A 27,367-nucleotide genomic window follows, 5' to 3' on the forward strand; every position below is an offset into this window, starting at 1 on the left:
TTATTTTGACATCAAATTGAAATGATTGTGCATGCATGGCTGATGACCTCACATCCCCCGCCGCACGCCATTGCGGCGGCTTGCGTGGTATTATCTAGCTTTGCTCGAGAAACATATCTTGGATCCAGATAAACTTATATTCTTTCTCGAATACTCAGAAATTGGTAGCCCCCGTGCCATCTGATAGAATTGTCTATTTCATATAGCTATCGAATTCCTGCGGGTCTCCAACAGACAGGATTTGACCCCGTGACCCTTCGGACAGCACGTTTCCCGCTCGGCCAACCGAGTCCGCTTCCCTGCACACGCCCTCGCCCAGCCCTCTCGTGATGCACCCGTAATCTCACAACCGCATCGCACCACTTCTAACATTGAAGGATGCAACTCGAACATGGACGATTTAGGCATAGGTGTATTTCATTCAACTCTGAATCGGCAAAATTGCTTGCCGGAATATAATCCCAATACATCAATCGTTCGCGAAATAGAGGTGAATAATGATTTATAGGAAGAGCCGCAGTCGTGCAAAATGTACTTTTTCTATAATTACAATTTCGTAAAACTAAGAAAGAAAAGGTGCTCAAAATCATGATCCAAAAGATATCGTCTAAAAGTGAGAGAAGTTGTTTCTCTGCTTCAAATAATGTCTCTCTCTTTGTGAAATCTTCAACGCCCACCTAAACATAAAATATTGAAGAAATTTCGTGCTATTCATAAACGTGGTTACTCTAATTATTCTTGATGTAACATATAAAATAAACTGCTGTGCAGTAATTAATTATTAAGAAGACTGTAATATTGTTTTGATTTAATTAATATTTTTGTTTAATCCAAATATATCTTTAAAATAGCAATCAGCTTTATGTCTGTTTTAGTTTACAGGAAATACTATATAATGGCAAAACACAATGATAGCCGCGGTACACCTCACTTAACATTAACCTCAAATAACCTTTCAGTGCCTTCTATACTTCTCGGTGTTTGGGAAATGTTCTTTTGTCCTGATGGGTTAAAGCTCCCTTGGAACAAGGATCGACCAGGGCCTCACCAATCCTCCCCCGGTGTTGCGGCGCTTAGCTCAAATTAAACTTCCAATTTGTTTTAAGCGAGTATATTTAGAAAGGAACACAACCTGAAGGTTGTCTATTTTTACTTGTACCTCAACTTAAATATTACTCGAAATATTGTCTCCAAAACTACAGGGAATAATGGAGTTTTTCCTGTTCACGTTTATTTAGATGTGGAATGAGTTGTTTATCCAAATACAGGTCCATATGTTTCCGATTTGGTCCTTGTCAACTATTGAAACAAAGAAATATTTCATCCACACCCTTTGACGCATAGGATCATCTTCAGGACTATGCCTATTCAGGTAACACATACCTGAATTAGCAACATCCTGAAGATAACGCCAGGCGTCGAAATGCAATGTCATCCAGTGTTCTACCAGTTCGCGCGGGGTCCCTGAAGGATTAGTGCGTTATTTCCCTTCCTTCTTGCACTAGGAGGAAAAAAATAAATTAATAATAACCGTATGCATAAATGCGATCCAACACCGCCACCGTAAACCTGGCACTATATCCGGCCCTCCTCCGTCTACTCTAAGGTCCGGTTAACTGTTTCCTCATCTTCCCCCCCCCCTCGTGCAATGCTTTTCCTTTCTGACACAATGTTAGTTGGCTAAGTAGGAATTTCAGAGCATACTTCGTAGACTTGAAGTTTTTCCACTTTGACTTCCCCTTGGCTTACCACCATGCTTACGGAAGATATGGTGTTATGGCATCCATACATAAAAGACAAGAAACTCGGGATGTAGCATTTTTCCCAGTGAACTACATTTTAATCCACATTGCTTTCATGTAAATTATCGTAGAAAACGTTTGTTCATTGGATATTATTAGGATCAATCTACATCTACTCAAACAACCGGCTATCCATCAAAAAGGTGTGTGGCAGTGAGTGAAAGCACGAGGTGGATAGGGGATTAGGGGGGACAAGGGAGGAGAAGGGGAAAGGGAAAAAACGTTCTCTTAAAACCTTGAAAAAATGTAATTTTTTCGTCATCAAAGGAGCAATGTTTTTGAACGCATAATAAATCCGAAATTACTTTTCAGACAACTTGTGATAGTGTCGAGACTATTTTAACCATGAAGCATAAAGAAAACAGAGGGAACAAATTTTAGCGTCCACTTTTACCTTGGTGACCTTTGACATTGAAAGTAAAATAAAGCTGCCATTCGTTACGGTGTGTTTAATAAAAACGGATGCCCAATTAATAATAATGAATAGCTCTCGAAGCTCTTCAGGCGATCCAACATCGTATTAACAATTTTAGTCAATTTTTTGTGCGTTCAATTAAGAATTAATATGAATAATAAATACTTAAAAATTTAAAATAAAATCTAGCTTAATTTATTTCATGTTTATATTAGGGAATTTGAAAGTGAGCGAAGTGGACCCTGAATGAATTATATCTACCTACTCACCTTTTCCTTGCCGTTAACGTTCATTAGGTCTCCAATAGTCTTAAGAGTGCCATATTTTTCTTAAAATTTCGAGGTAGAGTGGGGAATCTAAAGACGCATTTGCCTTTCAAAATGAAAATTATTATCCACCAACCAATCACTTTCCCAACCCAAACTAGTAGGTTTTAAGCCGTATTTCTCTCTCCCCCTTGCAAATACCAACTATCCCACCCTTTTTAACTTCGCTCGAATATTACTTATTACGTCCCATAACGGTGTTGGCTCCGAGAGTGTTGAGAACTCTGCTTTTGACCTCAGAACTTCACGTTTAAATGCCTCTACTAGACATATACAGGGTCTGTAAATATTAGAGACAGCTGATAGCAATATTAATAGTCTTCATTTATCCAGGAAACTTCATGTGGTAGATAAAATAATACACCCGTTTCCCAACGTCTAATGTCATACGTAACGTGGCACGGCTTAGGTTAAGGCGCACCCTGGGACAAGAAGCAAACTTTCACGGTTGAGGATAATGGCCGCTGGTAAATCAGCGTATTCTAAAGAGTACAAGACCGATTTCCAATCTAATGCTTTGTCTTAGCACACCTTCACCTCCCCGCAAGGTTCCCTTCTTTAATTCTTCTCACATGTCACTTCAATAATTATTCAAACCTTAATCCATAGCTATTTCCTTCATTTCTAAATATAAAAAAATATCACGATCTATAAATGTCCTTAGAAAATAAGAGCCATTTGAGGGAGTAACTTTGACAAGCATCGAAGTTAGGCGAAAAAGGGCGATATTTCTAGTATGAAATGTTTCTTGTGCACCACTTTCAGTGGTGTGTGGCTCTTCTTCATTTATAATTCTTAGACATTTTGAAAGGAAGACTGAGGGAAACCAGAAGCATTTAAAGCTCCTGCGTTGACACATGATACCCTGTCAGCCAAAACCTAGGTGTGTAGGAAGGGGTGCATCCACAACAGGCATGCGAAATACAAGAAGAGTTGAGCAGTTGTCAAACACCGTAAGTGGAAAAATTACAAGTCTTAATTTTCGAGTGCCTTAACCTTCGAGTACAAGTTACTTACCACTAATTTGGCTCCCTAGGACTTTCGAAAACAGAAAATTTCCCTCACTGGTCAATGTTTTTCGCCCAACCAAGAAACGATTAAGGCAGTAGACGAGTAGTTCCGAAGTGCTGCAAAGGCACTTCGGAAAGAACACTAGAGAGACGAGCTAATGCTACTGAAACACCGCTGGATGAAATTTATTGATTAAAAGTGGCGATTATGTTGCGAAATAAAAGTTTTTTGTTAACATAAATTGTCATTTTCACCATCAGGATTTTCAGATCACCCTCGTATATATCCAACCTATTTTCTTTGAGATTTCTTTTTCCCGCGTTAGACAAGTCTACATTAATATCCTTTGCCTAGCTCCATATCAACCTATTATTTGAAAATAATTTCTAATATCTATATTCAAATAATTATCAAATCTATGCATTTTAATATTTTATTTCCCAAAAAACTCTGCGTTGACCTTTCGTCTCACAGCCCTGAATTTCCTCCACTCTTAAAAATAATCTTTCAAAAATTGCTTACCTACGTCAATAGGTAATGTCTCCACTTTATCATATTTTTGTAACTAATGTGTACGCATTGTTACGCATGCACTGACTGCATCTTTGAGCTCATCCGTTTATAGGGTGAGCCAAGTTAGTATCTCTAAATTTTCTCAATGACAAACTGAAAATTGTTCGCAACGCCAAATAATAGTTACGAGGTGGTTCTATATTAAGTAAGCGAGGACTAGGAAATAGAAAACGCAGGCACATGAGCACATTGGTAGGAAGAGGACAGTGAAATGAGATGGATTTGTAAATGAAAGATTATAGGTCGGGACCCAGAACACGAATCTTACTCATCCCAGGAAAATAGCTGTCGTCTAAAGTTCACCTATGGTATGAAGATCTGGGAAAAATAGCTGTCATTGGTAAAAATTACAGCGAGAAAAGAGGAAATGTGCCATGAAACGTTGGCGATTTTAAGATGGGAGCCCCATTAGCCAGTGGGAGAGCAGGAAAGACTAATTGCATGACGTAGCAACTGCCCAAAAATTCCGAGTTTATTTTTGACACCGAGGAAATTATAATGACCCCACATTACGCTGGCAATTGGGCCACCAGGACTGAACCAGAGAGACAGAGAGAGAGATACACCTCCCCTAACCATTTCAGTACTCGTTCATCTCTCGCACGATACACAGTGATGACAAAATCAAACACGAGAAGCTATTTTTATTGAAAAAGTAAATTTGGAAGCTTTAGTAGAATACTCTAATGAAGAAGACAGGTTTATAAGTGTATGTGTGTATATATATATATATATACATATATATATATATATATACATATATATATATACATATATATATATATATATATATATATATATATATACACATACACTTATAAACCTGTCTTCATCATTATATATATATATATAAAAATACGGCTGGCGGGATTTCGTGTTTGAATGTGTGTGTGTGTGTGTATATATATATATATATATATATATATATATATATATATATATATATATATATATATCAGTCCCCTGCCACACATCCTAGATGTGGCTTACAGGGTACTACAAGTAAGTAATATAATATAATGAAATTTGTGTGCACGTGTGAGCGTACATGTGTCTATGCATATGTGCAGATACATATTCACATTTGTGTCCAGGGGGTAGTCAGACGCTCCCCGCCACCCGCTCTGCTCCTGGGAGGTGAATGGCGAGAGGTCGCGGAGGGTGGGCGGCAACGCACTCACCGAGGGAGCCAGAGGCCGCCAGGCGCATCGGGACCATCTCCGCATCGGCGACGGACGCCTTCCTCTTGCGCGGCCGGCCCTTTCCACCGCCGCCACCGCCCCCGAAGAAGGCGCCACCCACCACTCCGGCCGCCCTCAGCCGTCCCTCGGCGGCCACGCCGCCGCCGTCCTCGCCGCCCTCCGCGTCCGCCGCCACGCCCTCCGTCACGCCCCCGTCCGCCCTCCCGAACAGCAGTAGGCCCATGCCCTCTGCCCGGGGCACCACGCCGGCTCCCTCGTTGTGTGACCCCCCGGGTGGGGGTGGGAGGCCGGAACCCTCACCCCCGGGACCGCCCCCTCCGCCCCCGCCGCCTCCGAGGTAGGGCGGCGGGAAGAGGAGGGCGTAGTGCGGTCGGCAGTAGACGAGGCCGTCGCGCATGCCGAAGTGCTCGCCCTTGGTAAGCGGCCGCTCGCACGTTGCGCACGTGAAGCACTGCAGGTGGTAGACGGCCTCGCGCGCCCGCATCACCAGCTCGCTCGCCGAGATGCCCGCCCTGCACCGGCCGCAGCGCTTCACCGCATACAGCCTGCGAGGAACACGGGGGGGGGGACTGTTAGAAACATGGTGAGCATATACATAGAAACGATGCGACGACCCTCATTAACCAGTGTGTGCATTGCTTGCATTAAATTGAGTACACATTGTATTCATTAACTTTATGCATGGTAATTATGCAAACATACACTTTTATAATGCATTACCGCGCAGTGATGCAGACCCCGCGGCCCACCACTGCTTTTCATGCGACCAACGACCGCCGACGCTGCTATTTTAAATGCAACCAAACGCTCGTATACTTGGACGTTCATGTTAAAATCCCTTTTTTTGCATTGAAATAATAAAACCTTAATTATTATTTTATTAATTTACTTAAATTTGTTTCTTGCTCGGTAACTTTATTTTATTCTTTATACGATAATATAAATCAAATGGACGAGGAAATTTCTATATTTCTTACAACTTTAATATGGCGGCCCGCTGGCTCGGAAAATATCTCTTGCGCTAATTCTTCGCATCACTGAGGCACCGGACTATTCAAAGGAGCTATAAATAATATTTAACAGATGTTGCTATCATCGAAGAAGTAACAAAGGTATTAAATCCCGTATCAAAATGAACTTTTCAAAAAAATAGTCAAAATTATGTTACCAGCTCATTTGCAATTTTTAAATGACACCACAATTCAATATCTGTTATGAAAAGGAATAATCCAATTTATAGCAATCGATGCTACTCTTACATGTCGCCTTTAAAGAGGATTATTTTAAATTACTAACTGATAGTTAATTATTAGATATATTCGTTGTTGATTTGGAAACAATGAATTTTTATTATAAATTATGACTCTTGAATTAGCCAAAAGTAGTAAAAATACTTATAAACATTTCCTGGAGTATAAGTAAAAGAAATACTTTTGCGCGAAAAATTAATGCCTTTTTTATGAGATCATATAAGTAACCATTTTTTGCCTGTAGCTAATGTTGCAAATTATATATGGTTTGGATCAGGTAGCATTTTTCTGAAGTAGCTAGCCACGTGCGGAGAGAGGTTGTGCAAGAACGAATCAGCATCAATAATTAAGCCATAAAATATTGAGTGAATTCACGCAAAAATGTTAGAACTAATTAACACAAAGGACACTGGTCCGGGATTTAAGCAACGTGACCATAAACAGCGTAATTTTGAACGTATAAAAATAAAACAAGGGACAAGAAAACCCTGAGTAAAGAATGCTCGGGGAGAGCATGTGGTGCCAGGAGGCGAATCCATTAGATCCACTAAATTAGCGCTCTCTCTTGTTTCAGCGATTATGATCCTGAAGTCATTAACTACTCGTATGGATAAAACGTTGGAGACTATTAGAAAGGCAAAAATGGGAATCTGTTGATGCACGCATAATGCATCCAAGGCGTCATGACAGGAGGCAGTAAAGCGAAAGTTGCGAAAGAACACAGTCGTGGAACAACTATGAAGTATGTTTGATAGGATTGCCGTAAGCGAATGAGGCAATTGGTGAGTGCCATGGGTAAGAAAGGAGGGCAACGGAGGAGCATGCATGAGGCACATCGGCGGGTGGAACCGCCTGAAGATGATAGCTATGGAGATGAAGGGGAATGAAGGAATATGGCACACGTTAAGAACGCAAGGATCTCCCGAAGATTTAAGCAAGAGGAAAGGGTGAGACCGAGGCGGCGCCTGGAGGCACGAATTCCGTTGAGACCTGCCTGAGGAGAGATGCACCAATGATGATCGAAAAAATAAAAACCCTTGAAGAGGCAACAATGACAACAATGATGATGTTCAGCTTGTCTGTGCTTCTATTGCCCTTACTATGCGAATGGTTACGGGAGCTAATAATTACAATATCTGCTAATTAATGAAAGGAGGCAACAGAGGGAATTTACTCGTAGTAAAGAGACGGTAGGGGGGGGGGTACTATCCTCTTCCCCAGTCCTCGTAACACCCGAGGGGGAGAAGGGGGGCAGGTAGGTAGGTGGGAGGGATCGGTGAGCCGGAGAGGGGTAGGGGGCTTCCATGGCGACGCGAGCCGTAAACAAACTCTCGCATCTGCCGCACCTGCCCACTTGCAAACACGCGGCCGACAAGTGAACGAGCGAAAGCGCACGCCAGAATGAGAGAGAGCGCCGCTGTTTGGATTCTTCCCTCCTCTCCCTCCTCTCCCCCGTCCCCCCCTTACCACCCGCACCTCCCCCTCGAGCCTCCCCCGACCCCGCTTCCATCCTAGCACATCATTATCGCTGCCATTGTGCCATCGCCCCTGCCTTTATGGATTAAATTAGTGCAGCGACTGCTCTCCCATACCTGAGCAATGTACTGGTGTTCTTTTGATGGGAAGGAAACCTCATTGGATGTAGGCGCGTGTCGCGAGCACAAAATATATTAGAGAATGCATGAAGTCGTTCAAAATAATTACGTGGGAATTTGCAGTTGACATTAATGGGAATCATTATTTAAAAATTAATTTTCGGAGTCAAAAACTCGGCAGACGGCGGGAGCACCTGGTTGAGAAGAAAAGAGGCCAAGGGAAAAAAGACGCTTTAGTTTCCCGAGCCTAGAAGAAGACTCGTCAATGGCAGAAGACGTCGCTCCCGCTGGCACTGGCAGGAAACATGCAAGGCACACTGTGCTTGACGACAGGGGCAAGTTGGTCATATATAATAGTTGATTGACTCTTTAAAACGTACAATGGGACAGTAGGTGCAGATATTCCCAGGTAAAACTCTATTTTAAACCACCATCAAACACTAAAATATGTAATGAAAGTGTCATAAGAAAAGTAGACGCGAAAAATGCTGGCACGCAATAATGTTCATTAAAACTATGCAGCAACGAGCTTCAAAGGCTGGTAAATTGAGCGGAAAAACTGAGAAACCCTGACCAACGGCATTCATTTCGGATTTCATACTCTTACTCTTTATATAGGTTATAAATAGTTGGGCACAAGCGTGGCGATGGCGTATAGAGTTTAGAAACAAATAAAAAGGTAATCACAATTCTTTGTTTTGATATTTACGCGGAAAAATCACATTTTTTAACGATGGGAAGAAAACTCCATAAAAAAACGCTAAGAAAAGTTTCTTCCTTCCGTTGGAAAAGGTAATTGTTCCACCGAAATATTAAAAAACAAAAATGTGAGTTATGCTGCCACATACATATTTTGTTTATCTTATTTCTTTGAATCTTTTAACATCAATATCGATTAGAAAGCCGTAATCAACCTAAAGTTTCGTTTTGACAGATGAGCGTGGAGCTCACTCCGAATTGTATAATCCTTACGGAGTGTGAATAACTTTCAGGGTAACAATCAGGGTTCCTCTTTCTCCTTGTGCCACCATTTCGTTGGTCACAGTATTCCAAAATGCCAGAATATCTCCTTTGTTGGGGTTTACGACAGGAGTTGTCCAGAGCCATGTCCCCAGAATTCGAACCCGAGACTCAAGGAGATGAACGCTCTACTCACAAGAATGACACACCACTTCAATATTCATTATGAAGTCTTATTTCAAACAATTATTCACAATCAATTCCTAGATCAAATTCCATCAACGTTTCCAGTCCCTGTCTACGAATTGGTTATATTTTAAAGCAAGCATCCTCGGCTTTTACCTATTTACGCTAACACTCGTACCCGCACTAGGTACATGCAGATATCATTTAAGAGGATTCTCAATCAAACTTAGCGTAGGTAACGTTTTTAATGAGTTAAGCAATGGACCGATGACAAAAAAATCATTTGTATAGATTAATGCAATGAATTCATATGCAGTATTGAAGTTTCTACAGTTTCTAAGTTATTAAGGGATATAACTAATAACAGGCAAGAAATTTCATCCTTTAGATGGCATAACGTCATGTTCAATTGATGGACGGTTATGTCCGGAAGAAAGCAGAATCTAACAGAAAACATTACGGAAGGGCGTAAGTGAAAACTTGCGAAATAATTAACATATTACCTATTTGCAAATAGACATATAAATTCGTTTCCGCACTGCCTCTTGAAAGTTAAAGGTAAAGCATAAGGAGGGTGCAGACATCCATGCCTTGGCTACGAGAAAACTCGCCTTAGCTGGAATGAAACTCGCGACCTCGGGATTAGCAGTCCGACACACATCGCCGGGACCAGCAAAGTTTATGGCCATTATTTTACGGAAAAAACAAAAGCAGAGGATCCTGGGGAGGATGGAAGACCAAACTAGGAGAGATGACAAGTGGGAGCTTAGAGAAGGCGTTCGGGTATTTGCTCAGACGTGAGGTATATCAGCAATTAAAGTGCGTTACCGGCGACTCATTCACTCAGGTTTATTGAACGGCGCGCGCATCCATTGTTCCAGGAAGTGACGCGACACGAGTGGTGGGAGGCGCAAGCAAGGGGGGGGGTGATGGGAGCTGTCATGTTCCCGGATGGGGAGGGGGTGGGGTTACGGCTGAGGGGCCGGCGGGTGTGGCGAGGGAGTGGGGGCGGGTTTCGATTGAAGACTTAATCCGAGGGGAGGCAGTATGCTGATCTGCTGTGGTGTGACGCCATCGAGCACCACAGGAAACACGTCGGTAATCTTAGGGGTTAGCAACATAAAATACTAAATAGGGATATTTAATATTTTCTCAGAAATATCACTGCCGTTTCCATTTCAAGTGGAAAAGCGAACGAACGATAACCAAAACCATCTATAATAATTTGCACAATTAGTATACCAATAATGATACTAATCCTATTTAATAAATTAATCACTTTTCAAAAGTGAAGCAGCGATTGGCAAAAATGAGGGGATACTTGAAGACTTTAAGGACTTCAAATTTAAATGCAATTGCATATTATTCAAAACTCCTGCTACCCCAATCCTGACAAAACTTCTCAAAGATATAATAAACCTTAGGCGTTGCCAACAAGTGACTCTAACCTATCAAAAAGAACGTCAATAATAAAGGCATATTTACATTGTTTTTAATTCTGAACTCTCTTTCTAGTGTGCAGTTTGAACACCAGAGCTTTCGGAGTCAAGCGCATTAATCAATTATTTGGAGGTAAATCGTACTTTACGTACATGACCAAATTAAGAGTTTAGTTATAATCATTTGCAACCTAACTCATTATTTTAAGATTGCTGAGAGAACCCTAACTGTTAGAGAAACGTTAGACTTCAGAAATATATATATATATACATATATATATATATATATATATATATATATATATATATATATCTACATTTACATCTACATCAATACCCTGCCAGCCACCAAAAAGGTGTGTGGCAGGGGGTGCAGCACCAGGAGGAAAGGTAAGGGATGAGGGGGTTAGGGTTTTTCAAATGGATGGGGAAAGGTAAGGGGAACCTGCAAAAAATATATATAAATATAATCGTATAACCCTGCGCAGTCGCTACCTTGTAGGTTAATACTTATAATGTCGAGCCGGGTCCTGGGGGATTTCGATTACAAGAATTCTGGTCTCTTATTGTTCTCGGAAAAAATGACCATTTAAATCTGTCTGTCCTGCAGTCAATCTCTGTAATCTTACATTCGTGATCCCTCCGCCCGTAATACGTTGGGGTTCGTATTATGTTCTTGATGTCATCGGAAAAGGACCCATCTTTTAATGTTTTTAATAAGTTTAACCTATATTGTAAACGCCGCTGTGTAAGGCAATCCCAGCCTAAATTTTCTAGCAAAGTAGTTACGCTACTGCGTTGGTCATAACAATTTTTGACAAATCTAGCCCCCCTCCGCTGAACTCGATCCAATTCCGAAATTAAATGTATCTCTTGAGGATCCCATATACTGGCAGCATACTCTAGGTGGGGCCTGACTAGGGCAAGAAAACATCGTTCCTTCACTTTTTCGTCACATTTACCCAGCACTCTTTTTTCAATCCCAACTTTTTATTAGCACGATTGCATATTTCCCGTGTGTGCTTTCCCCAGGACAGATCAGGAGTAATTGTTACACCCAAGTATTTAAAGGAATCTACCCTCGCGATTTCTGTTTGCTTCACTTTGTAACTAAATGGGGGGGTGTTACTCTTTTCCCAAAAAGGTATTACTACGCATTTTTTCAAATTTAATTCCAATTGCCATGTATCGCACCAAGTCTGGATTGCATTTAGGTCGTTAGCTAACGTGACTCTGTCATCGCGACTTTGAATGTTCCCATAAATCACCGCATCGTCAGCAAAAAGACGGAGCCTGCTATTAACCACGGCGCTGAGGTCATTTATGTAAATGAGAAACAAGAGGGGGCCTATGACACTTCCCTGTGGTACACCCGACGTGACCTTAACAGTATCGGGTGATACACCGTCCAGGACGACTGTTTGAACACGATTTTTTAAAAATTGTCTTATCCAGCATATAACACTCCCGTGTATTCCATAAGTTTCCAACTTAGCGAATAACTTGCAATGAGGGTTTTTATCAAAAACTTTTTTATAATCTAGAAATATTGCATCAACTGGAATATTACTTTCACCGGAATGCATTGTATCATGAACAAAGAGTGCGAGTTGAGTTTCGCAGGATCTACCTTTACGGAGCCCGTGTTGGTTATTAATCAATTCATCTTGGCTATCGAGGTACCTCATTATGGAACTAACAATGATGTGCTCAAAAATCTTACAGGAGATAGAGGTGAGCAATATTGGCCTATAATTACTGGGGTCCTCCCGGTCTCCAAATTTAAATATGGGTGTCACAGAAGCTATCTTTTAGCCGCTTGGCACGCTTTCTTCTGCTAATGATTTCTTAAATATTATATTAAGATAAGGAGCAACTTCAGACGAAAGTTCTTTATACACGCGAGCCGGTATATCATCATCATTTGTTGGGGTCGATATTCCGCGGGTGGAAAAGTCGATTGCATGCATTGGCTGTAGAAATTTTTTCGGAAGGTCTCTGGTATATTCTGGGAGCATTTGTTGAAGACAATGTGGATGAATGAGCTTAATATGTTGGCTTCATCTAAACTACTTGTTACTTTATCCCCTTTTTAGTTGTTCAATGAGTTAACGGTGGACTTTTTTCCCTGCACATCCCTGACGTAGGACCAAAACATCTTTGGGTTATCGTTTAAATGTTCACCTAATTTTTTCCTTTTGAATTCCGCTAGCGCCTTTCGGAGGGCCTTCTTGGCAGTGGACCTAGATGATTTGTAATTCTGTAAGGTTTCGTTGATTTTATCAGGGGAGGAATCTTTAATCGTTTTTCACTCTGGCATGGCACGCCCTCTGCCGTCTTAGTGATTTCCGAACTTCAGAGTTGTACCAACGGGGTTCCTTATTCTCTCTTATATATTTACTAGGTATGAATCTCTGTATTGCTGAACGTGTTATCGCAAGAAAATTATTCCAGGTATCCTCGACACTCCTAGTTTTGCTTAATTCGTCAAATCTAAGAAAGGAACAGTTTAACTCACGTTTTAGACCATAATAGTCAGCTTTATTGAATAAATAAATTTTTCTCTTGGGTTTGTTAACTTTTTCTACGCTTAGGGAAAATTTAGCGTTTACAACCCTGTGATCACTGATTCCATCAATAACTCCTACATTTAAGACTCTTTCGGGTACATTAGTAGCTAATAGATCAAGAATGTTCTTTCCCCTTGTTGGTGAAGTGACTAATTGATGTAGGGAATTTGAGGTGAACGTCAATAAGAGGGACTCGCATAAATCCTTGTCTTTACCTCCATTTATGAAACTGTACTAATCCCAATCTACTGTGGGAACATTAAAATCGCCAACGATTATTAATCTATGCTCATTATTGTGGGATGTAAAGCTTTTTACCTGCCTTTCTGGATCTAGTATTGAATTAACGCCAGCGTGGGGTGGTCTATAATACGCACAGACATATATTCTTTTGGCACTGGGTATTTTTACTGAGCACCAGACACTTTCTATACAGTTATCAGGAAATAACTCAGCTCTACTGATGGTAGAGTTTTTAACCGCGATAAACACTCCTCCTCCGGCTCTATTCTGTCATGTACCTATATATATATATATATATATATATATATATATATATATATATATATATATATATATATATATATATATATATATATATATATAAGAGAGGGATAGAACTCAGATAGAACAGTTCTATCCCTCTCTTCCTTGAGGAAGGTGGCTACGACCACCGAACATTAGAAAAATAGTGTCTCTTTTTTGTGTGTTTCTGTATTTTTGCCTGTGTCGACTAGTATCACGTCCGTGATACTTTCAAAAAGTGATATATATAGGTCACGGTCTGATGAAGGTGGCTGGAACCACTGAAATACTGAAGTGTTGTTTTCGTTTTGGATAATATTTAAAAAATTGTTTTTATTTTGGCTATACACAAATTCTCCTGCACCTAGCATAATAATATATATACTTATATGGTTGGGCTGCTGATCGGAGGGGCCTGGGTTCGATTCCTGGGCAAGGCACTCTGGGCACCGGCAGCTCCACCCAAGCTATATGATATTTCGGTTACCAAATCTTCTTGGGAAACCATAACCGGCACAGGGATAGGAACTAGCCCCCATACCCTGATTTGTGAATATCACACGCCGTAGGGATTAGTACTGGGTGAACTCTACCATCACCTGCCAAACCGACAATTGGGTTGTATACTGTGTTTATCGTTTTTTATGGTGTATGTTTATATGCTTATATATAGGGGGCGTGGCAGAGTCCAGGGGGAGAACGTTGGACCGCTGACCGGGCTCGGGCGCGATTCCCGGGCACACCTTTCCGGCACCCTCAGCTTCACCCGAGCAGGGGGATTTTTAGGGTAGTAGAACTTCCTGGGAAACCATAGGTAGCGCAGGCAAAGGATTTGGCCACCATACTCAGATTTGTGAATTTCACCCACTGTCGGGCTTACCGTTTATATTGAGATACATATTAATCCCATTACTAGATTAAATGTTCTCTTAAAAATCACCGATGGGTATGATTATGCCCATGCACTAAATTTGTCTCGGAAAGATGGTGGCAACTACCTCGAAAGTCGACCGTCATGCAGACTACGGTCGGTCTTCGAGGCGACGAGCCCTCACTGAAGGCGGCTACCACGCCCCCGGGCATGCCGCTGGACACCCTTACGCCCTCGAAGCAATGACCCGGTGACCCATTGCAGGGACGATGAACGGCTTGAGCGACTGCGTTTGTAGTAAAACTGAAGGAGTACTTAAATACGCAAATCTTTAAGATTAACTAAAGATAAGTGCGAGAAACCCTTTGGCAACATAAAACACTCCAAACCCGTCCTCTGAAAATTAAGTTTAAGCAATGTTTGAAGGCTTAACTTTATGGGATTGTTTTAGAGTGCATTCTTTTTCATCTCCTTCGAAGAGAGCGATTTTCTTCCCGCAAGTCTCCAGCCCTGTTTCTCACTTGCCTGAAATCACCGACTTATGGACACTGTCCTTCCCCTAACTAGCTCACCGTCCGGCGTTATCAATAAAATTCACTAAATCCATACTCCATCCTATTCCCCCAAACTGGTGACTACAGATACTTATTGGGTGCGCCGAAGGCGAGTACACATCGTTTTTTAGGAGATGACGTGTGTGGGTGGATGATAAATATGCATAGATGTCTGTGCTGCATGCCAGAAAAAGGAACTGATATTTAGATGAGTAATTTATTGAGAAATTGGTAGTTCCGCGAATTGCATGAGCTCATTCATCGTAAACCTAATGATATTTTTAATACTCCAACGCTCATTATACTAGTATTACACGTATTTGCGGGTAATACCAACATTACATACGAGTATCCTCACTCCGGGAACAATCCCTCGCGAAAACTCCTGGGTTGTCCCACAAATTATCCTTTAATAGCCCTCAGGGTTTGCACCAAAAATCAATTGAATAATATTTCGTATTTATGCCATAAGGTAGGAGGAACCCGCAGATACTATTGAAGACGAAACCTAATGAAAAATTGGGTATTACGTCGGAAACGGTATATGAGACGAGAATGATGCGGATACATGAATACTAGTGTTTAGGGCATTAGACAGCTTGCGCAAAGCACATTTCCAATGAGATTAGGCAATAATTGCATAAACCTGCCCCTCCCGAATCTTTGCCTCGAGAGAGTGCGGGGACTGGCGATTGGGGGTGGAGGGGGGAGTAATCGGGGGGACGGGCGGGGTGAGGGGAGGGAAGGGGGCGGACGAGGAGGGCCTACTTCCCACCCTCCCTTGAAGCACTCCCTCGGTACTCGCGACTCGTGAAAACATAATGCTTTAACTAATTCATATGCACTCACTCGCTCGAATAAAAATCTCCCCCTTCGCTTTTGTCATGAGTGGGGGTGAGAAAGAGGAGGGTCAGCGGGGGGAGGGGAGGGGGACGAGGAGGGGTGTTCGGGAGGGTGGAATGGATGGCCGAGTGTGGGAAAAACCTCCCCCACCCCTATGCAAACATACCTCCCGCCCCCCATTCACTCTCGGAATAACAACAACAGCTCTCGCACTCGAGTGAGGGAGCGAGAGATAGAGAGGGGGGAGGGGTGTAGAAGGGGCGGGGGGTGCGGGGCGTCGAGTGGGCTCCGAGAGCTCAAGTGGCGGGCCCTTGCGAGTCTGGAGCGGCGGAGGGGAAGGTGGGGGGGGAGGGAGAAGGCGGGGGGTGGGTGGAGAGTGAGAGGGCGTCGGGTAGATGATTTTGCGTGAGAGAGGAGGGGTTGAGCGGGGGGGGGTTCGTCTCGTCCCGCGGAGTGGGTGGGAGGAGTGCGCGGGGCGGGGGCGGGCGTGTGATCGCGGGGGGAAGGGCTCTTCAACACACGGCCCGATATTCCAAACGTTCCCTTTGCCTCGATATTCAAACGTATGCAATTATAATACCTTCCCAAAGTACTCCACCATGCGCAGTACGTACATGAGGGCAATGGATCTCTCACACGACGACACTACAATGCTTGTTTTAAAAAAGAACAAAATACGAATGACGATTTGACCATTATTCATTAGATGGGGTGAAATAAATGTAAAGAATGCAAAGCAAGAGTGATATTTTATTACTATTGGTTATATACCGGTAAAGGTAGATTATTTGGATGGACTAAGGCTACCAAACGGTGCAAACGCAAATCTCACTTCACTCATCACAAAACAAAACCCGACATCCAGCCTAAACCTAGGTCCCTCTTAAATCCTGCACTCTTCCTTCCTGTCTTCAATCCGTCAAACATCCCTATCCTATTCTTGTCCCTTCCTCGCTTGCCCAACATTCTCCCCTCTATATCAGTCTTTAACGCCCCCTCCCTTCTGGTGATTTCACACAACGATCCCCTCTCCTCGCCCAGCATACCTACCACTAGCTCATTTGTTTTCCTTTTGCTCCATTTCATCTTCTCCATCCTCTTCTACACCCACAGTCAAAAGCCTCCAATCTACGTCTATCCAACTGCTTCAATGATCATGCTGTCGCGCCGTATAAAACCACGCTACACGTTAAAGTTTTGACGAGCCTTTACTTAACATCCTTACTAAACGTCCCTACCATCAACGTCTCTGTTCTCTGCTCCTTGTGAAAGTTACTCTGCCTAACGCAATTCTTCTCCTTATGTCTCACTACTTTGATTATTTTGTTCCGGGACACTGCCAAGTTAGGTAAACCGTTCCACCTGGTCAAGCTAATGAACTCCAATTTTGATATTTAAATGAGCATTTCCCTTTCTTGGGAACCTCTTAACTTTCATTTTGTTTACATTTATTCTCATCCCATATCTATCGCACCGACTTCCCAATGGACTCAGAAATGCTTGCAACGCCTATGCTAGCTGACAAGTTAAAGCTTAATCATCCGCAAAGGGAAATGAGCATTTCCCTTTCTTGGGAACCTCTTAACTTTCATTTTGTTTACATTTATTCTCATCCCATATCTATCGCACCGACTTTCCAATGGACACAGAAATGCTTGCAACGCCTATGCTGGCTGACAAATTAAAGCTTGACCATCCGAAAATCTGATTTCATTGTTTCCCCACCGCAAAAGCACTACGATAGGCTACCATACCAACGGGGCCATTATGAAATAAATACGAGAGAAAAGGGGATCTAGATGGTGCGGTGGCCAATGTAAGGCCTCCCACTCTGAGGGCCCAGGTTCGAATCCTGAAGACGGCAGATATTTTTCAGTGTTGTCCCTATCCCTACTTGAGGTGTTTCATGGAGAGCACTATGAGTAAGTATGACGTCAGTCGGATGGGACGTTAAGCTGGGTACCCCTTGGCACCTTTCGTCAAGAGTAGTAGGCTAATGCCGACACCGGGTTACTCTCCACCCTTCATCCTTTCCCATCCATCATCCCTAATCACGCAAATTACCTCAGCTGTCGGTCGAGAGGGGAACCAAGAGAGTACGTGGAGCGCGAAAACGTAATGTGATGAACAAAATGAAAAGAGGCTAAAGGAAGGAAGAGGCATCGAATCATAAGGCGATTTCACATCTACATCTTATCCCAAAAGCTCGAGGGTGCGTGGCAGGTACTGTGTAGTCAGTCAGCCAGTAACGCAAATGGTGATTATGAGCGTTCGGTATCTTATTATTTTCGGCTAGTTGGAAGTGTTATGCGTAATGTTCTATGCCATTTGATAACGCATAGTACGAAGGGAAAAGGGATATTTAAATCAATCAATCTGGGAGTCAATTTAACTTAGCACTATCCTTTGTGGGCAAACAATGTAATGCTGAGCCAAAATTAACCCCTCTGTGTTAGCATTGAACTGGAACGGTTTCTACTTATATCTATCAGTTTAAGTTTCCAAGCAATCTTCGCCTTCCAGTGAGCCCCACGCACAAGCCATCCAATATTTATGTCACTCCTCGTCCAGAAGGATTTTTCGCGATAAGGGAAGTTTTTATCTGCATTCGGTTTCATTCAGAAATTAGAAGCTTTTGAATTGGTGTATCAAATTCGAAATCTGAGTTCTAACAAACGCAATATAATAGCTATTTACTCTTAAATTTTCTATCGAATATATTTGAACCATTCCTGCGAAGGAGTCAAGTTAATTCAATGCACCTCCGCATATATTTCTAACGTGTTATTGCTACGTCAAATTCGATATTCATAATTAGTGTGACTTCCAAGTATTTTACTTGATTCGACTTGCGTATAAACAAGCACTTAATGAATAAAAATGTCTACAGTTGTTTTTCTTTAAAGGTTAATGAATATGGGCATTGTGAATAAACAACAGGATTTCAGTAAAATCTGAACGTTCACACACTCATTGTGAATCGACACGTCACCCGACGAATGCATGTGCCTCCAGAGGGCTTCGGAAACTGAGAGAGAAGTAGGTTCTCGTGCACCTGTGGGCAAGGAGTCCACAGGTGCAGGATAATTTAGGCTACTGGTCACATAATGCTCACCATCACAACAACCACGCACTTCCCCCTCACCCCTGCCTCCCAAACCTTCAGTTTTAGAGTGCGTTTTCGCATTATCCGCGCAGCAGGCGGACGAGAAAGCCAGGCAGTTATGCCACGAGGATAATTGCGCAATTTCGTTAGAAAATTTATAATACCTTTGATTATATAAAATAAAAGTTTTTATTTTTTTAATAAGATGGCTCGTAATTGGTATCAAATTTAGGGGTATGCGAACTTTAGACCTCTTTAGAATATCTTTCTCGTTAAAGTTTGAAACGTCGAGAGACTTAAACAACAGCAATCAACCAGGATGCTTTAACAGGTAGGAGCACATCTCACCACATGCTAAGTCTTAAGGTGCGAGTGAACTGCATTCATCGGTGTGATAGCGGGGGGCAGTTATTTCCCCTACGCCTACTCACAGGAAGATTTGGCGAGCGAAAATTAACACAAACACAGTGAAGCGACATCATCCAGATTAAAAAAACGAGTCCTTCGGCCATTTGCTCACCCGTCTAACCACTCAAGTACAACACCTCCGTCTTGTACTGGATATTGTAGATTATAATTTTATTTTCGACGATTACACTTGACCGAGAACGACAAAAACTCACAAGATGCAACTATTTCATCAATTTCCTCGAAATGAAGAAATATTAAATCCAGCGTAGAAGAACATATAGCATAATAAATCTCCTCTAAAACATAGAGCCAATGGGCCTCTTATTCGATGTCTTTGTGGTCCAATCAGAGGGGGGGGCGGGCGAGCGGGCGAGTGAGTGAGTGGCAATTTCGCCCCTCCTTCGGTAAATGATGCGAAAGCGGAGGTGAGCGCTTCACTTCTCATCCTTCCTCAGCCGAGATTCGATCTCACTTTCTCCAGTGAGAGTGAAATGGCGCCTTCGTTCCCGAGGCACAAGGAGAGCGTGCGGAGGGGAGGTCGGCCCAATGCCGCCAGTCACCACGTCGCTACCTCGCAGCCCACCTCCCGTGCAGGCATAGGGCCAACTTGAAAGGGGGCGGGAGGACAGTTCGCTTACTACATTATCAGGAGTTAATTGTGACCCATAGTTCAAACGTCCCGGCCCCTGAACTATAGTTAACGAAATGAAAAAATAATATTGTAGAATAATAATATAGATGAAAGGGTCCACTGGTAGAGCGTTAGACTGCTGACCGGAGGGCCCGGGTTTGATTCCCGGGGATGCTAATCTGGGCACCCTCAGCTCCACCCAAGCTATGTGATTTTTCGGGCACCAGGTCTTCCTGGGAAACCATAACCGCCACAGGGAAAGGAACTGGCCCCCCTTCCCTGATGTGTGAATATCACACGCCGTATAGGGCTTAGTACTGGGTGATCTCTACCATTACCTACTAAACCGACCTTCGGGTTGATTACTGTGTTTATGGTTTAATATAAATGAGTTTATTTTCAAAGTCATTACATTACAATAAGAATCAGCAGGAAAAAACATTTGTTAGCCAAATAATTATGGACATACTTTATGTCTATAATTATTTTATATTACTTTTAATTTTACATACTAATATTTACATGGTGATGAATGCATTCTTAGAATACATTCATCTAAATCGTGAATAAGAAGCCGTTCGATGTCTCTGTGGTCCAATCAGAGGGGGGGGGGGGCGGGCGAGCGGGCGAGTGAGTGAGTGGCAATTTCGCCCCTCCTTCGGTAAATGATGCGAAAGCGGAGGTGAGCGCTTCACTTCTCATCCTTCCTCAGCCGAGATTCGATCTCACTTTCTCCAGATCTCTGCTAATTCCTCCGGGTCCCGACTAAAGAAATGTGCGTAGAAGCCTAAATCTACATGGTAAGCCGCAAGCCACCTCTAGGGTGTGTGGCAGGGGGTGATTCAACACCAGACATGCAAGAATCAAACAAAGGTTTTCTTAATATTCAGTTATAATTATTATTATTGCTACCGTAACGGTTAAGGCAGGTTTTGGATGCTCACAAACTACCAACCCGTACCGCGATGATTAATTCAATCGTCTTTTTTAAAAGAGCACAACCTGACATCCAACATTATAATAAATCCCCATTCGATTCCGCATACTGCTTTTCTCCATTCATTCCGTCCAACATTCCTATCCTTACAATGCCACAATATCAGAGCGTAAAAATCATTCGCTTTGATTGGGATTGAATTATTAACGATTGAGAAAAAAATATTTTACACTCTGAGATTGTTGCATTGTAATGCACACTTAGCGGTTGACTCCGTTAAAAGTTAATGTGACGGCATCTCCCGCAGTTTCTTGGAATACCTATCCTATCCCTGCACCTTCCTCGTTAGCCTAAAATCCTCCCCTCAATCACAGAATTCAACATCCCACTAACAACCAAAATGCTTCAATTACAATATACAGGCGTATGCGTAAAAGAATTCAAATAATGTAGATCATGATAAATGGTGCACGTACAATGCGGTGTTTGAGTGCAATATTCTTTCACACACTACTTAGTTTATCATAACCATGTTTTACAAATCTAGTCCTTCTTCGCTTTACGCGATATTTTTTTGCTTAGCATAAGGGTTTCTTCCACATTTAACGGGGATAGTTGTCTTATCGTTATCGAATCCCTTGTACAAATTTCTGTTCAATTAAATACGATTATGGATATTTGGCCTATTGCATACAACGCATGCACGCGCACTTCCTTCATGGAAACTTCATTATTTGGCAAGCGAATGCGAGCTGAAAACTGGGATTAATTGTAAATATTCCTTCGCTGCATCTGAATATGCCCATTCGACTGCGGTTGTATCTCTCGCGACTCTAGCGGGCCCCGTCTCCTCTGCCTAGGCGGGGTCCTCCGCCTGAGCCACGAGGTCACGACTTCGAACCCCTGGCCGCCGCAGACGTCGGGGCCTCGTGCGTGCTCGCCGGGGCGCCGCTGCCAAGTGAACTCAGCACTTCGGAAGGGGTAGGGCAAACGGGGCGAAAAAGCAAATACGCACAAGCCACCTCAACAATGAGGGGAAGGGGGGCTCTGTGATGGGGTAGCTTACTTTCCAGAAGGGAGAGGGGGAAGGGAGTGTGCTTTGTGGCGATCGGCTCCCTTGCGAGCAGAAGCGAGGGGGACAGTGGCGTGCTGGAGGGGGGTGGGGGGTGAGCGGAGAGGTCTGGGGCGTCGAGGCCGAGCAGATGTGGGCCGGGAGGAGTGGGAAGAGGCGAGAAAATAAAGATTTAGATTATGATAATTATGCATTTCGGAGCGCCCAGCATGAAAATAAACAAACGTTTCGTCGACTCCACTGTCGACTTCTTCGGGTCAGAAACGAATTAATCGTTTTCGGGTTTGACGCCCATCCGCTCTGAATGGAATGGATCATGGCCTAAGTCTCAAATCCTGTAATTTTCACATCAGTGGATTAAGTGGGTGTGTTCACTGAGCTTAGCCAACTATGAAAACCCCATCTTTCTTCGAGTTGACCGAAGTGGGGTCTCCAAGGAATATTCCTATTGATAAATCGTGGACTGTTTGCTTAAGATCTCGCTCTCCCTCTTGAACGAGTAACTTGACGACTGAAAAGAGCAAAGTGAGCAATTATTCGTGGAGTACTATTTTCACAGCGCGTTTTGACTGCAACAAGCATAATGTATTTTGAATGCGCCGCAAGTATTTGGGATGCTTTGGATAGATCGTTGATAAATTAATAAGATAAAGTTAAGAGAAAATTCGCTAGTTTCATCAAAAATTCTTACGATAAGAGGAAGAGTGTAGCGGGCCTTTAAGAGGAACTTGGCAGGGAGCCGCTCAAGACGCAAAGAGAACAAGCAAGACTCAAACTTTTTGGGAGGTTCAGAATACACGAGTGTAACAATGACACAAAGAGGATTTTATGCATGGGCAGGCTAAGGGAGATACACTACAAATAGGATGAAATATTGCTTCTTCCCTCGGACGATCAGGAATCAAATTAGTAACAAAATAGAAGGCAATGTTGTTCCAAGCAGGAGCCAGATTAAATGCTGCGGGCATCTCAAGTATCTAATGCATTCATATGTGCATGTGCTAGTGTATGTTAGTTGCTTGTATATGTATTTTCATTCGTGTAATTTTAATAAGTTGTGCGTGAACTTCTAGGTATGCGTGGGTGTATATTGGAATGTTTTTACGTTGGATTGGCATGTGGTTGCTTTCAAATTTAAGGGTGGTATTCTAGTACCCCCTGCCACACGCCTTTAAGGCGGCTTGCAAGCTATGGTGTAGATGCGCTCAACTCTACGTTTTCCAAGCTCATAGGTTATGCTGTTACAATTTCGGCGCATCGGACTTCCTATATCTAACGGTTACATTTTTAACCGATTTATTTTCCAAATTGCGTAATTGCTTCGCAAACTTTTCGATGAGCAGACTGTTGAAGTTGTTGAAGTGCTTGGTTATTTATAATGCTTGTCTCTCTAGTGAATTTTCGTATCATATAGTTTGTACGCTGGCCCAACTTACCTTCAAATATATGGATTTATTCGCGTTATGGCGAGAGTTCGATAAATAAAAATACGCAATTTGGAAGTCAAAGTCAACTCCTGTTTCGACATACAAAAAACACCACTGTTAATATTCACTTACTATATGTTTTCATAGCGAAGCTCAAACCCTCGGCTACCTAAAAGATCCGAAGGCATCCAGACCAATCAGCGTGGTTATCATTCACCCCTGCGTGCGACAGTAAGGCATATGTTTTAGAAATTATCTGGTTACGAAGTAGCATTCCGTGACATTGTGCGTTAAAGTATACCACCTTTAAAAGATTACGAGATTATGCCGTCACGTTAATGACTTTAATGAGAATTGATGTAGCTGTCATGCGCCCTACGTTTACATACGTACAGCCGGATATGAGAATTCGATCAGGTACGCATGAGAGCGGGGATGATAAGTATTATCATTCCTTGCCCATTACGACGCGTGCGAATGAGGTTTGACTGCACTCGTATTTCCCGTTGGAGAACAAAAATTAATATTTCTTCACATTGCTGTGAAAACAAAAGAACAGATGCACAACACTCATTGATAGATGGGTCATCAATGAATTCCGCAAAACTTAGGACAAATCCTCTCACGTCACCACCAGGGTGCGGGGACATCAGCTATGAGAAAGCTGACGAGGAATCCTCTGGAGATTGATGCTCATCAAGTGGTGTCTTATTCTTTTTACAGCGATGATGTATTCTGCAAGATTCAGAAATGGATCCTAGACTTTATTTCAATGTTACATCCCTATAACTTCGCCTACTTCGTCCAACCTACTACACAATTGTTTCGTGGTTTTTGGACTATTTCAAAGGCATTTTGCGTGAAATCACTCAAAGAAATTTTACTATAAGTTTACTGTTGATTCTTCCAGTCATCTGGAGATGATGTAGTAATCTTAACGATGAATTGAAACCTCAAAATGGCCTTATTTTACCAGAATATTCTCCGTATTTTGCCCAAATTTCGAGGCAGTGTTTTCCAAGATGGATCCGCAAAGATCGCTCCGAATTCCACGAGTGGCGTAACTAACTGCCGAAATATTAACACACACCATTCACGTTTTCGTCAATACAATGTTACTTACTACTAAGAGATTGGTTTGGAGTCATGTGATACCCATGGTAATATTCCGCCTACGAGAACATGAGCTGCATCGAGGAGATTAAGGCCTCCTTGGGTAACAAAAGGACGAAAGCCGAGTGCACCCACCACACTGCTAACATCGCATCGACAAAAATTTCAAGCACCACCTCCTACACCGTGGAGATACCTACTTCATGTTGAAGAGTGCGGAAATAATTTTCTAAACGCTGATTTCATAAACCGCCACAGTAGTAACTCAGTTAATTAAAAATTGCAATTTTCCACAAAAATAAAGTTTAATGCGACCGGTTTCAATGTTACTACATCATCATCAGGTGTGATGATGTAGTAACATGAAAACGGTCGCACTAAACTTTATTTTTGTGGAAAATTGCAATTTTTAATTAATCATGATATTCCACCATATCACGCCTGAAACGTCTCTTTTTATTTTTAGAAGTAACTCAGATTCGCGCACCGCCATCATCGGCGAAAACGGATGATTATCACCTTAGAATCCGTTCATTCACGAATAATTATGTTTATTACGAATTGAGAGCTCCAATTCATATAGCGGTCGATATTCAAACTCAAGTTTGTTGACCAAGGTTTTTATAAACACACGAATGTAAATCACGTCATTTAATCCGATGACTGGCTCACTGCAGTCCTTGGGCGCAAGCATGCACCCTCCTCCTTGATACCCTCGGGTGGCAGTCGTCCGTCCAATGTCCCTCTTCCATTAGCTCTCGCGCGCCCCTTCGCAGCCTTCGTCGTGGGGAAATAATTATTATTATTCGTAATCTACCGGTTAAGGTAGATTTTGGATGGACACAAGCTAAAAACTGTATAGAGACTGCATTCCCTTGTTTCTTCCATCAAAACACAACCCAACATTCAACGTTACACTAAGATCCTCTTTCATTCCGAATACTTCCTTCCTCCCTTCATTCCGTCCAGCATGGCTATCCCATTCCTACACCTTCCTCACTTGCATCAAATTCTCCCCTCAGCCACAGTCTACAATATACACATCCTCTCATTCAATATTGTGACATGTAAGTACTTTCTTTCGTGTGATTAACATTTTTCAAGCGCATGATTAAACTAATATTTGTACAGAGGTGACATGATTAGGATTGTGACCTATCACCCACCACTGCACACCCTTGCGGGGTATTGTACACATGTAGTTGTGCACATAACAATACCCCAATGCAAATCAAAATGTTCTGCATCCATCATCATTGCTACTTTTTCTTTAAGGAGGTAATGCCTAATGCTTAAATAACGTACCGAATTTGGTTTACAAGCATGTTGGGTTTTTAGTTGGTTGGCTTAAATTTGTTTTTGGGGAACATTCCACCAAGGGCCTCATAATTATCTATATATATATATATATATATATATATATATATATATATATATATATATATATATATATATAATGTATAACACTTAGCACTAGTGGACACAGACAAAAACACAGAAACACACAAAAAAGTGACTCACTATTTTTCGAATTTTCGGTGGTCGTTGCCACCTTTATCAAGGAAGAGAGGGACAGAACTGTTCAGAGGGTTCTGTCTCTCTCTTCCTTGATAAAGGTGGCAGCGACCACCGGAAATTCGAAAAATAGTGAGTCTCTTTTTTGTGTGTTTCTGTGTTTTTGTCTGTGTCCACTAGTGCTAAGTGTTATACATTATTATTCACGTCCGTGAGACTTTCAAAAAGTGTTATATATATATATATATATATATATATATATATATATATATATATATATATATATATATATACGCACACACACACACACACACACACATATATATATATATATATATATATATATATATATATATATATATATATATATTATTGGGTACAAATGCGATACATTCAGAGCGTCCAATTCGAAAATCTTTGACAGATGTGTGCGCATCGGTGCGTGACACGAAAGAAGTCGCTTTAATGGAATTTACCACCATATCATCATTATTTTTATTTGATAAATAACTGAATTACCCAAAAATTGCATAAGCTGAATATTTAAAATATTTAAGTTTTGAAGTATGGGGGGATTGTTTGAAAAATGTTGCTACAATTCCATTGCCGTTGAATACGAGAGATCAGCGTATGTGGTTACCGTCTGAAATGACAGATGTCATGTCCCGTCAGTGCTTTCTTTCGCACCAAAAGAAAAGAGGGGGGGGGTTGGGACAGAGGAGAGGACGCAGGTGAACGCACGGCTACCATGAAGAAGATAATTAGTGATTTAATGGCAACATTAGTGGCATCACTGCGCCATTCCAGCGTTAGAAACGTGATAAAGATGGAGCGGGAAAACAATTTACCACCTGAGGCATTTTTGTAACGATGTTCAGCACATTGGTGGTTTCAGACCTAAATTAATGAAATCTATCCATATCAAAATGTAAAACTATGGTCATATGATTCCACGGTATTTTATTTAGATACGACCCGGGTTTCGAAATTCAGCGTCAACTCCAGGTGTTTGGGCGTCGAAAGCCATGAAGAT

General features: G+C 42.1%; 1 protein-coding gene across 1 annotated transcript in view; it reads right to left on the minus strand.

The window, feature by feature from the left end:
* Nucleotides 1–27,367, minus strand: part of LOC139691038 (LIM/homeobox protein Lhx9-like) — a gene marked incomplete at its 5' end in the record, with an annotated part of 42,538 nt that overhangs the window by 5,218 nt on the left and 9,953 nt on the right. The window contains one exon of the mRNA XM_071588758.1: nt 5,309–5,874. Within this exon, the coding sequence (XP_071444859.1) occupies nt 5,309–5,874 (566 nt within the window). The remainder of the gene's footprint in view (nt 1–5,308; nt 5,875–27,367) is intronic.

Source organism: Hetaerina americana, unplaced genomic scaffold (assembly GCF_022747635.1).
Source record: "Hetaerina americana unplaced genomic scaffold, ioHetAmer1.1.p SCAF_3, whole genome shotgun sequence".
Taxonomy (NCBI): domain Eukaryota; kingdom Metazoa; phylum Arthropoda; class Insecta; order Odonata; family Calopterygidae; genus Hetaerina; species Hetaerina americana.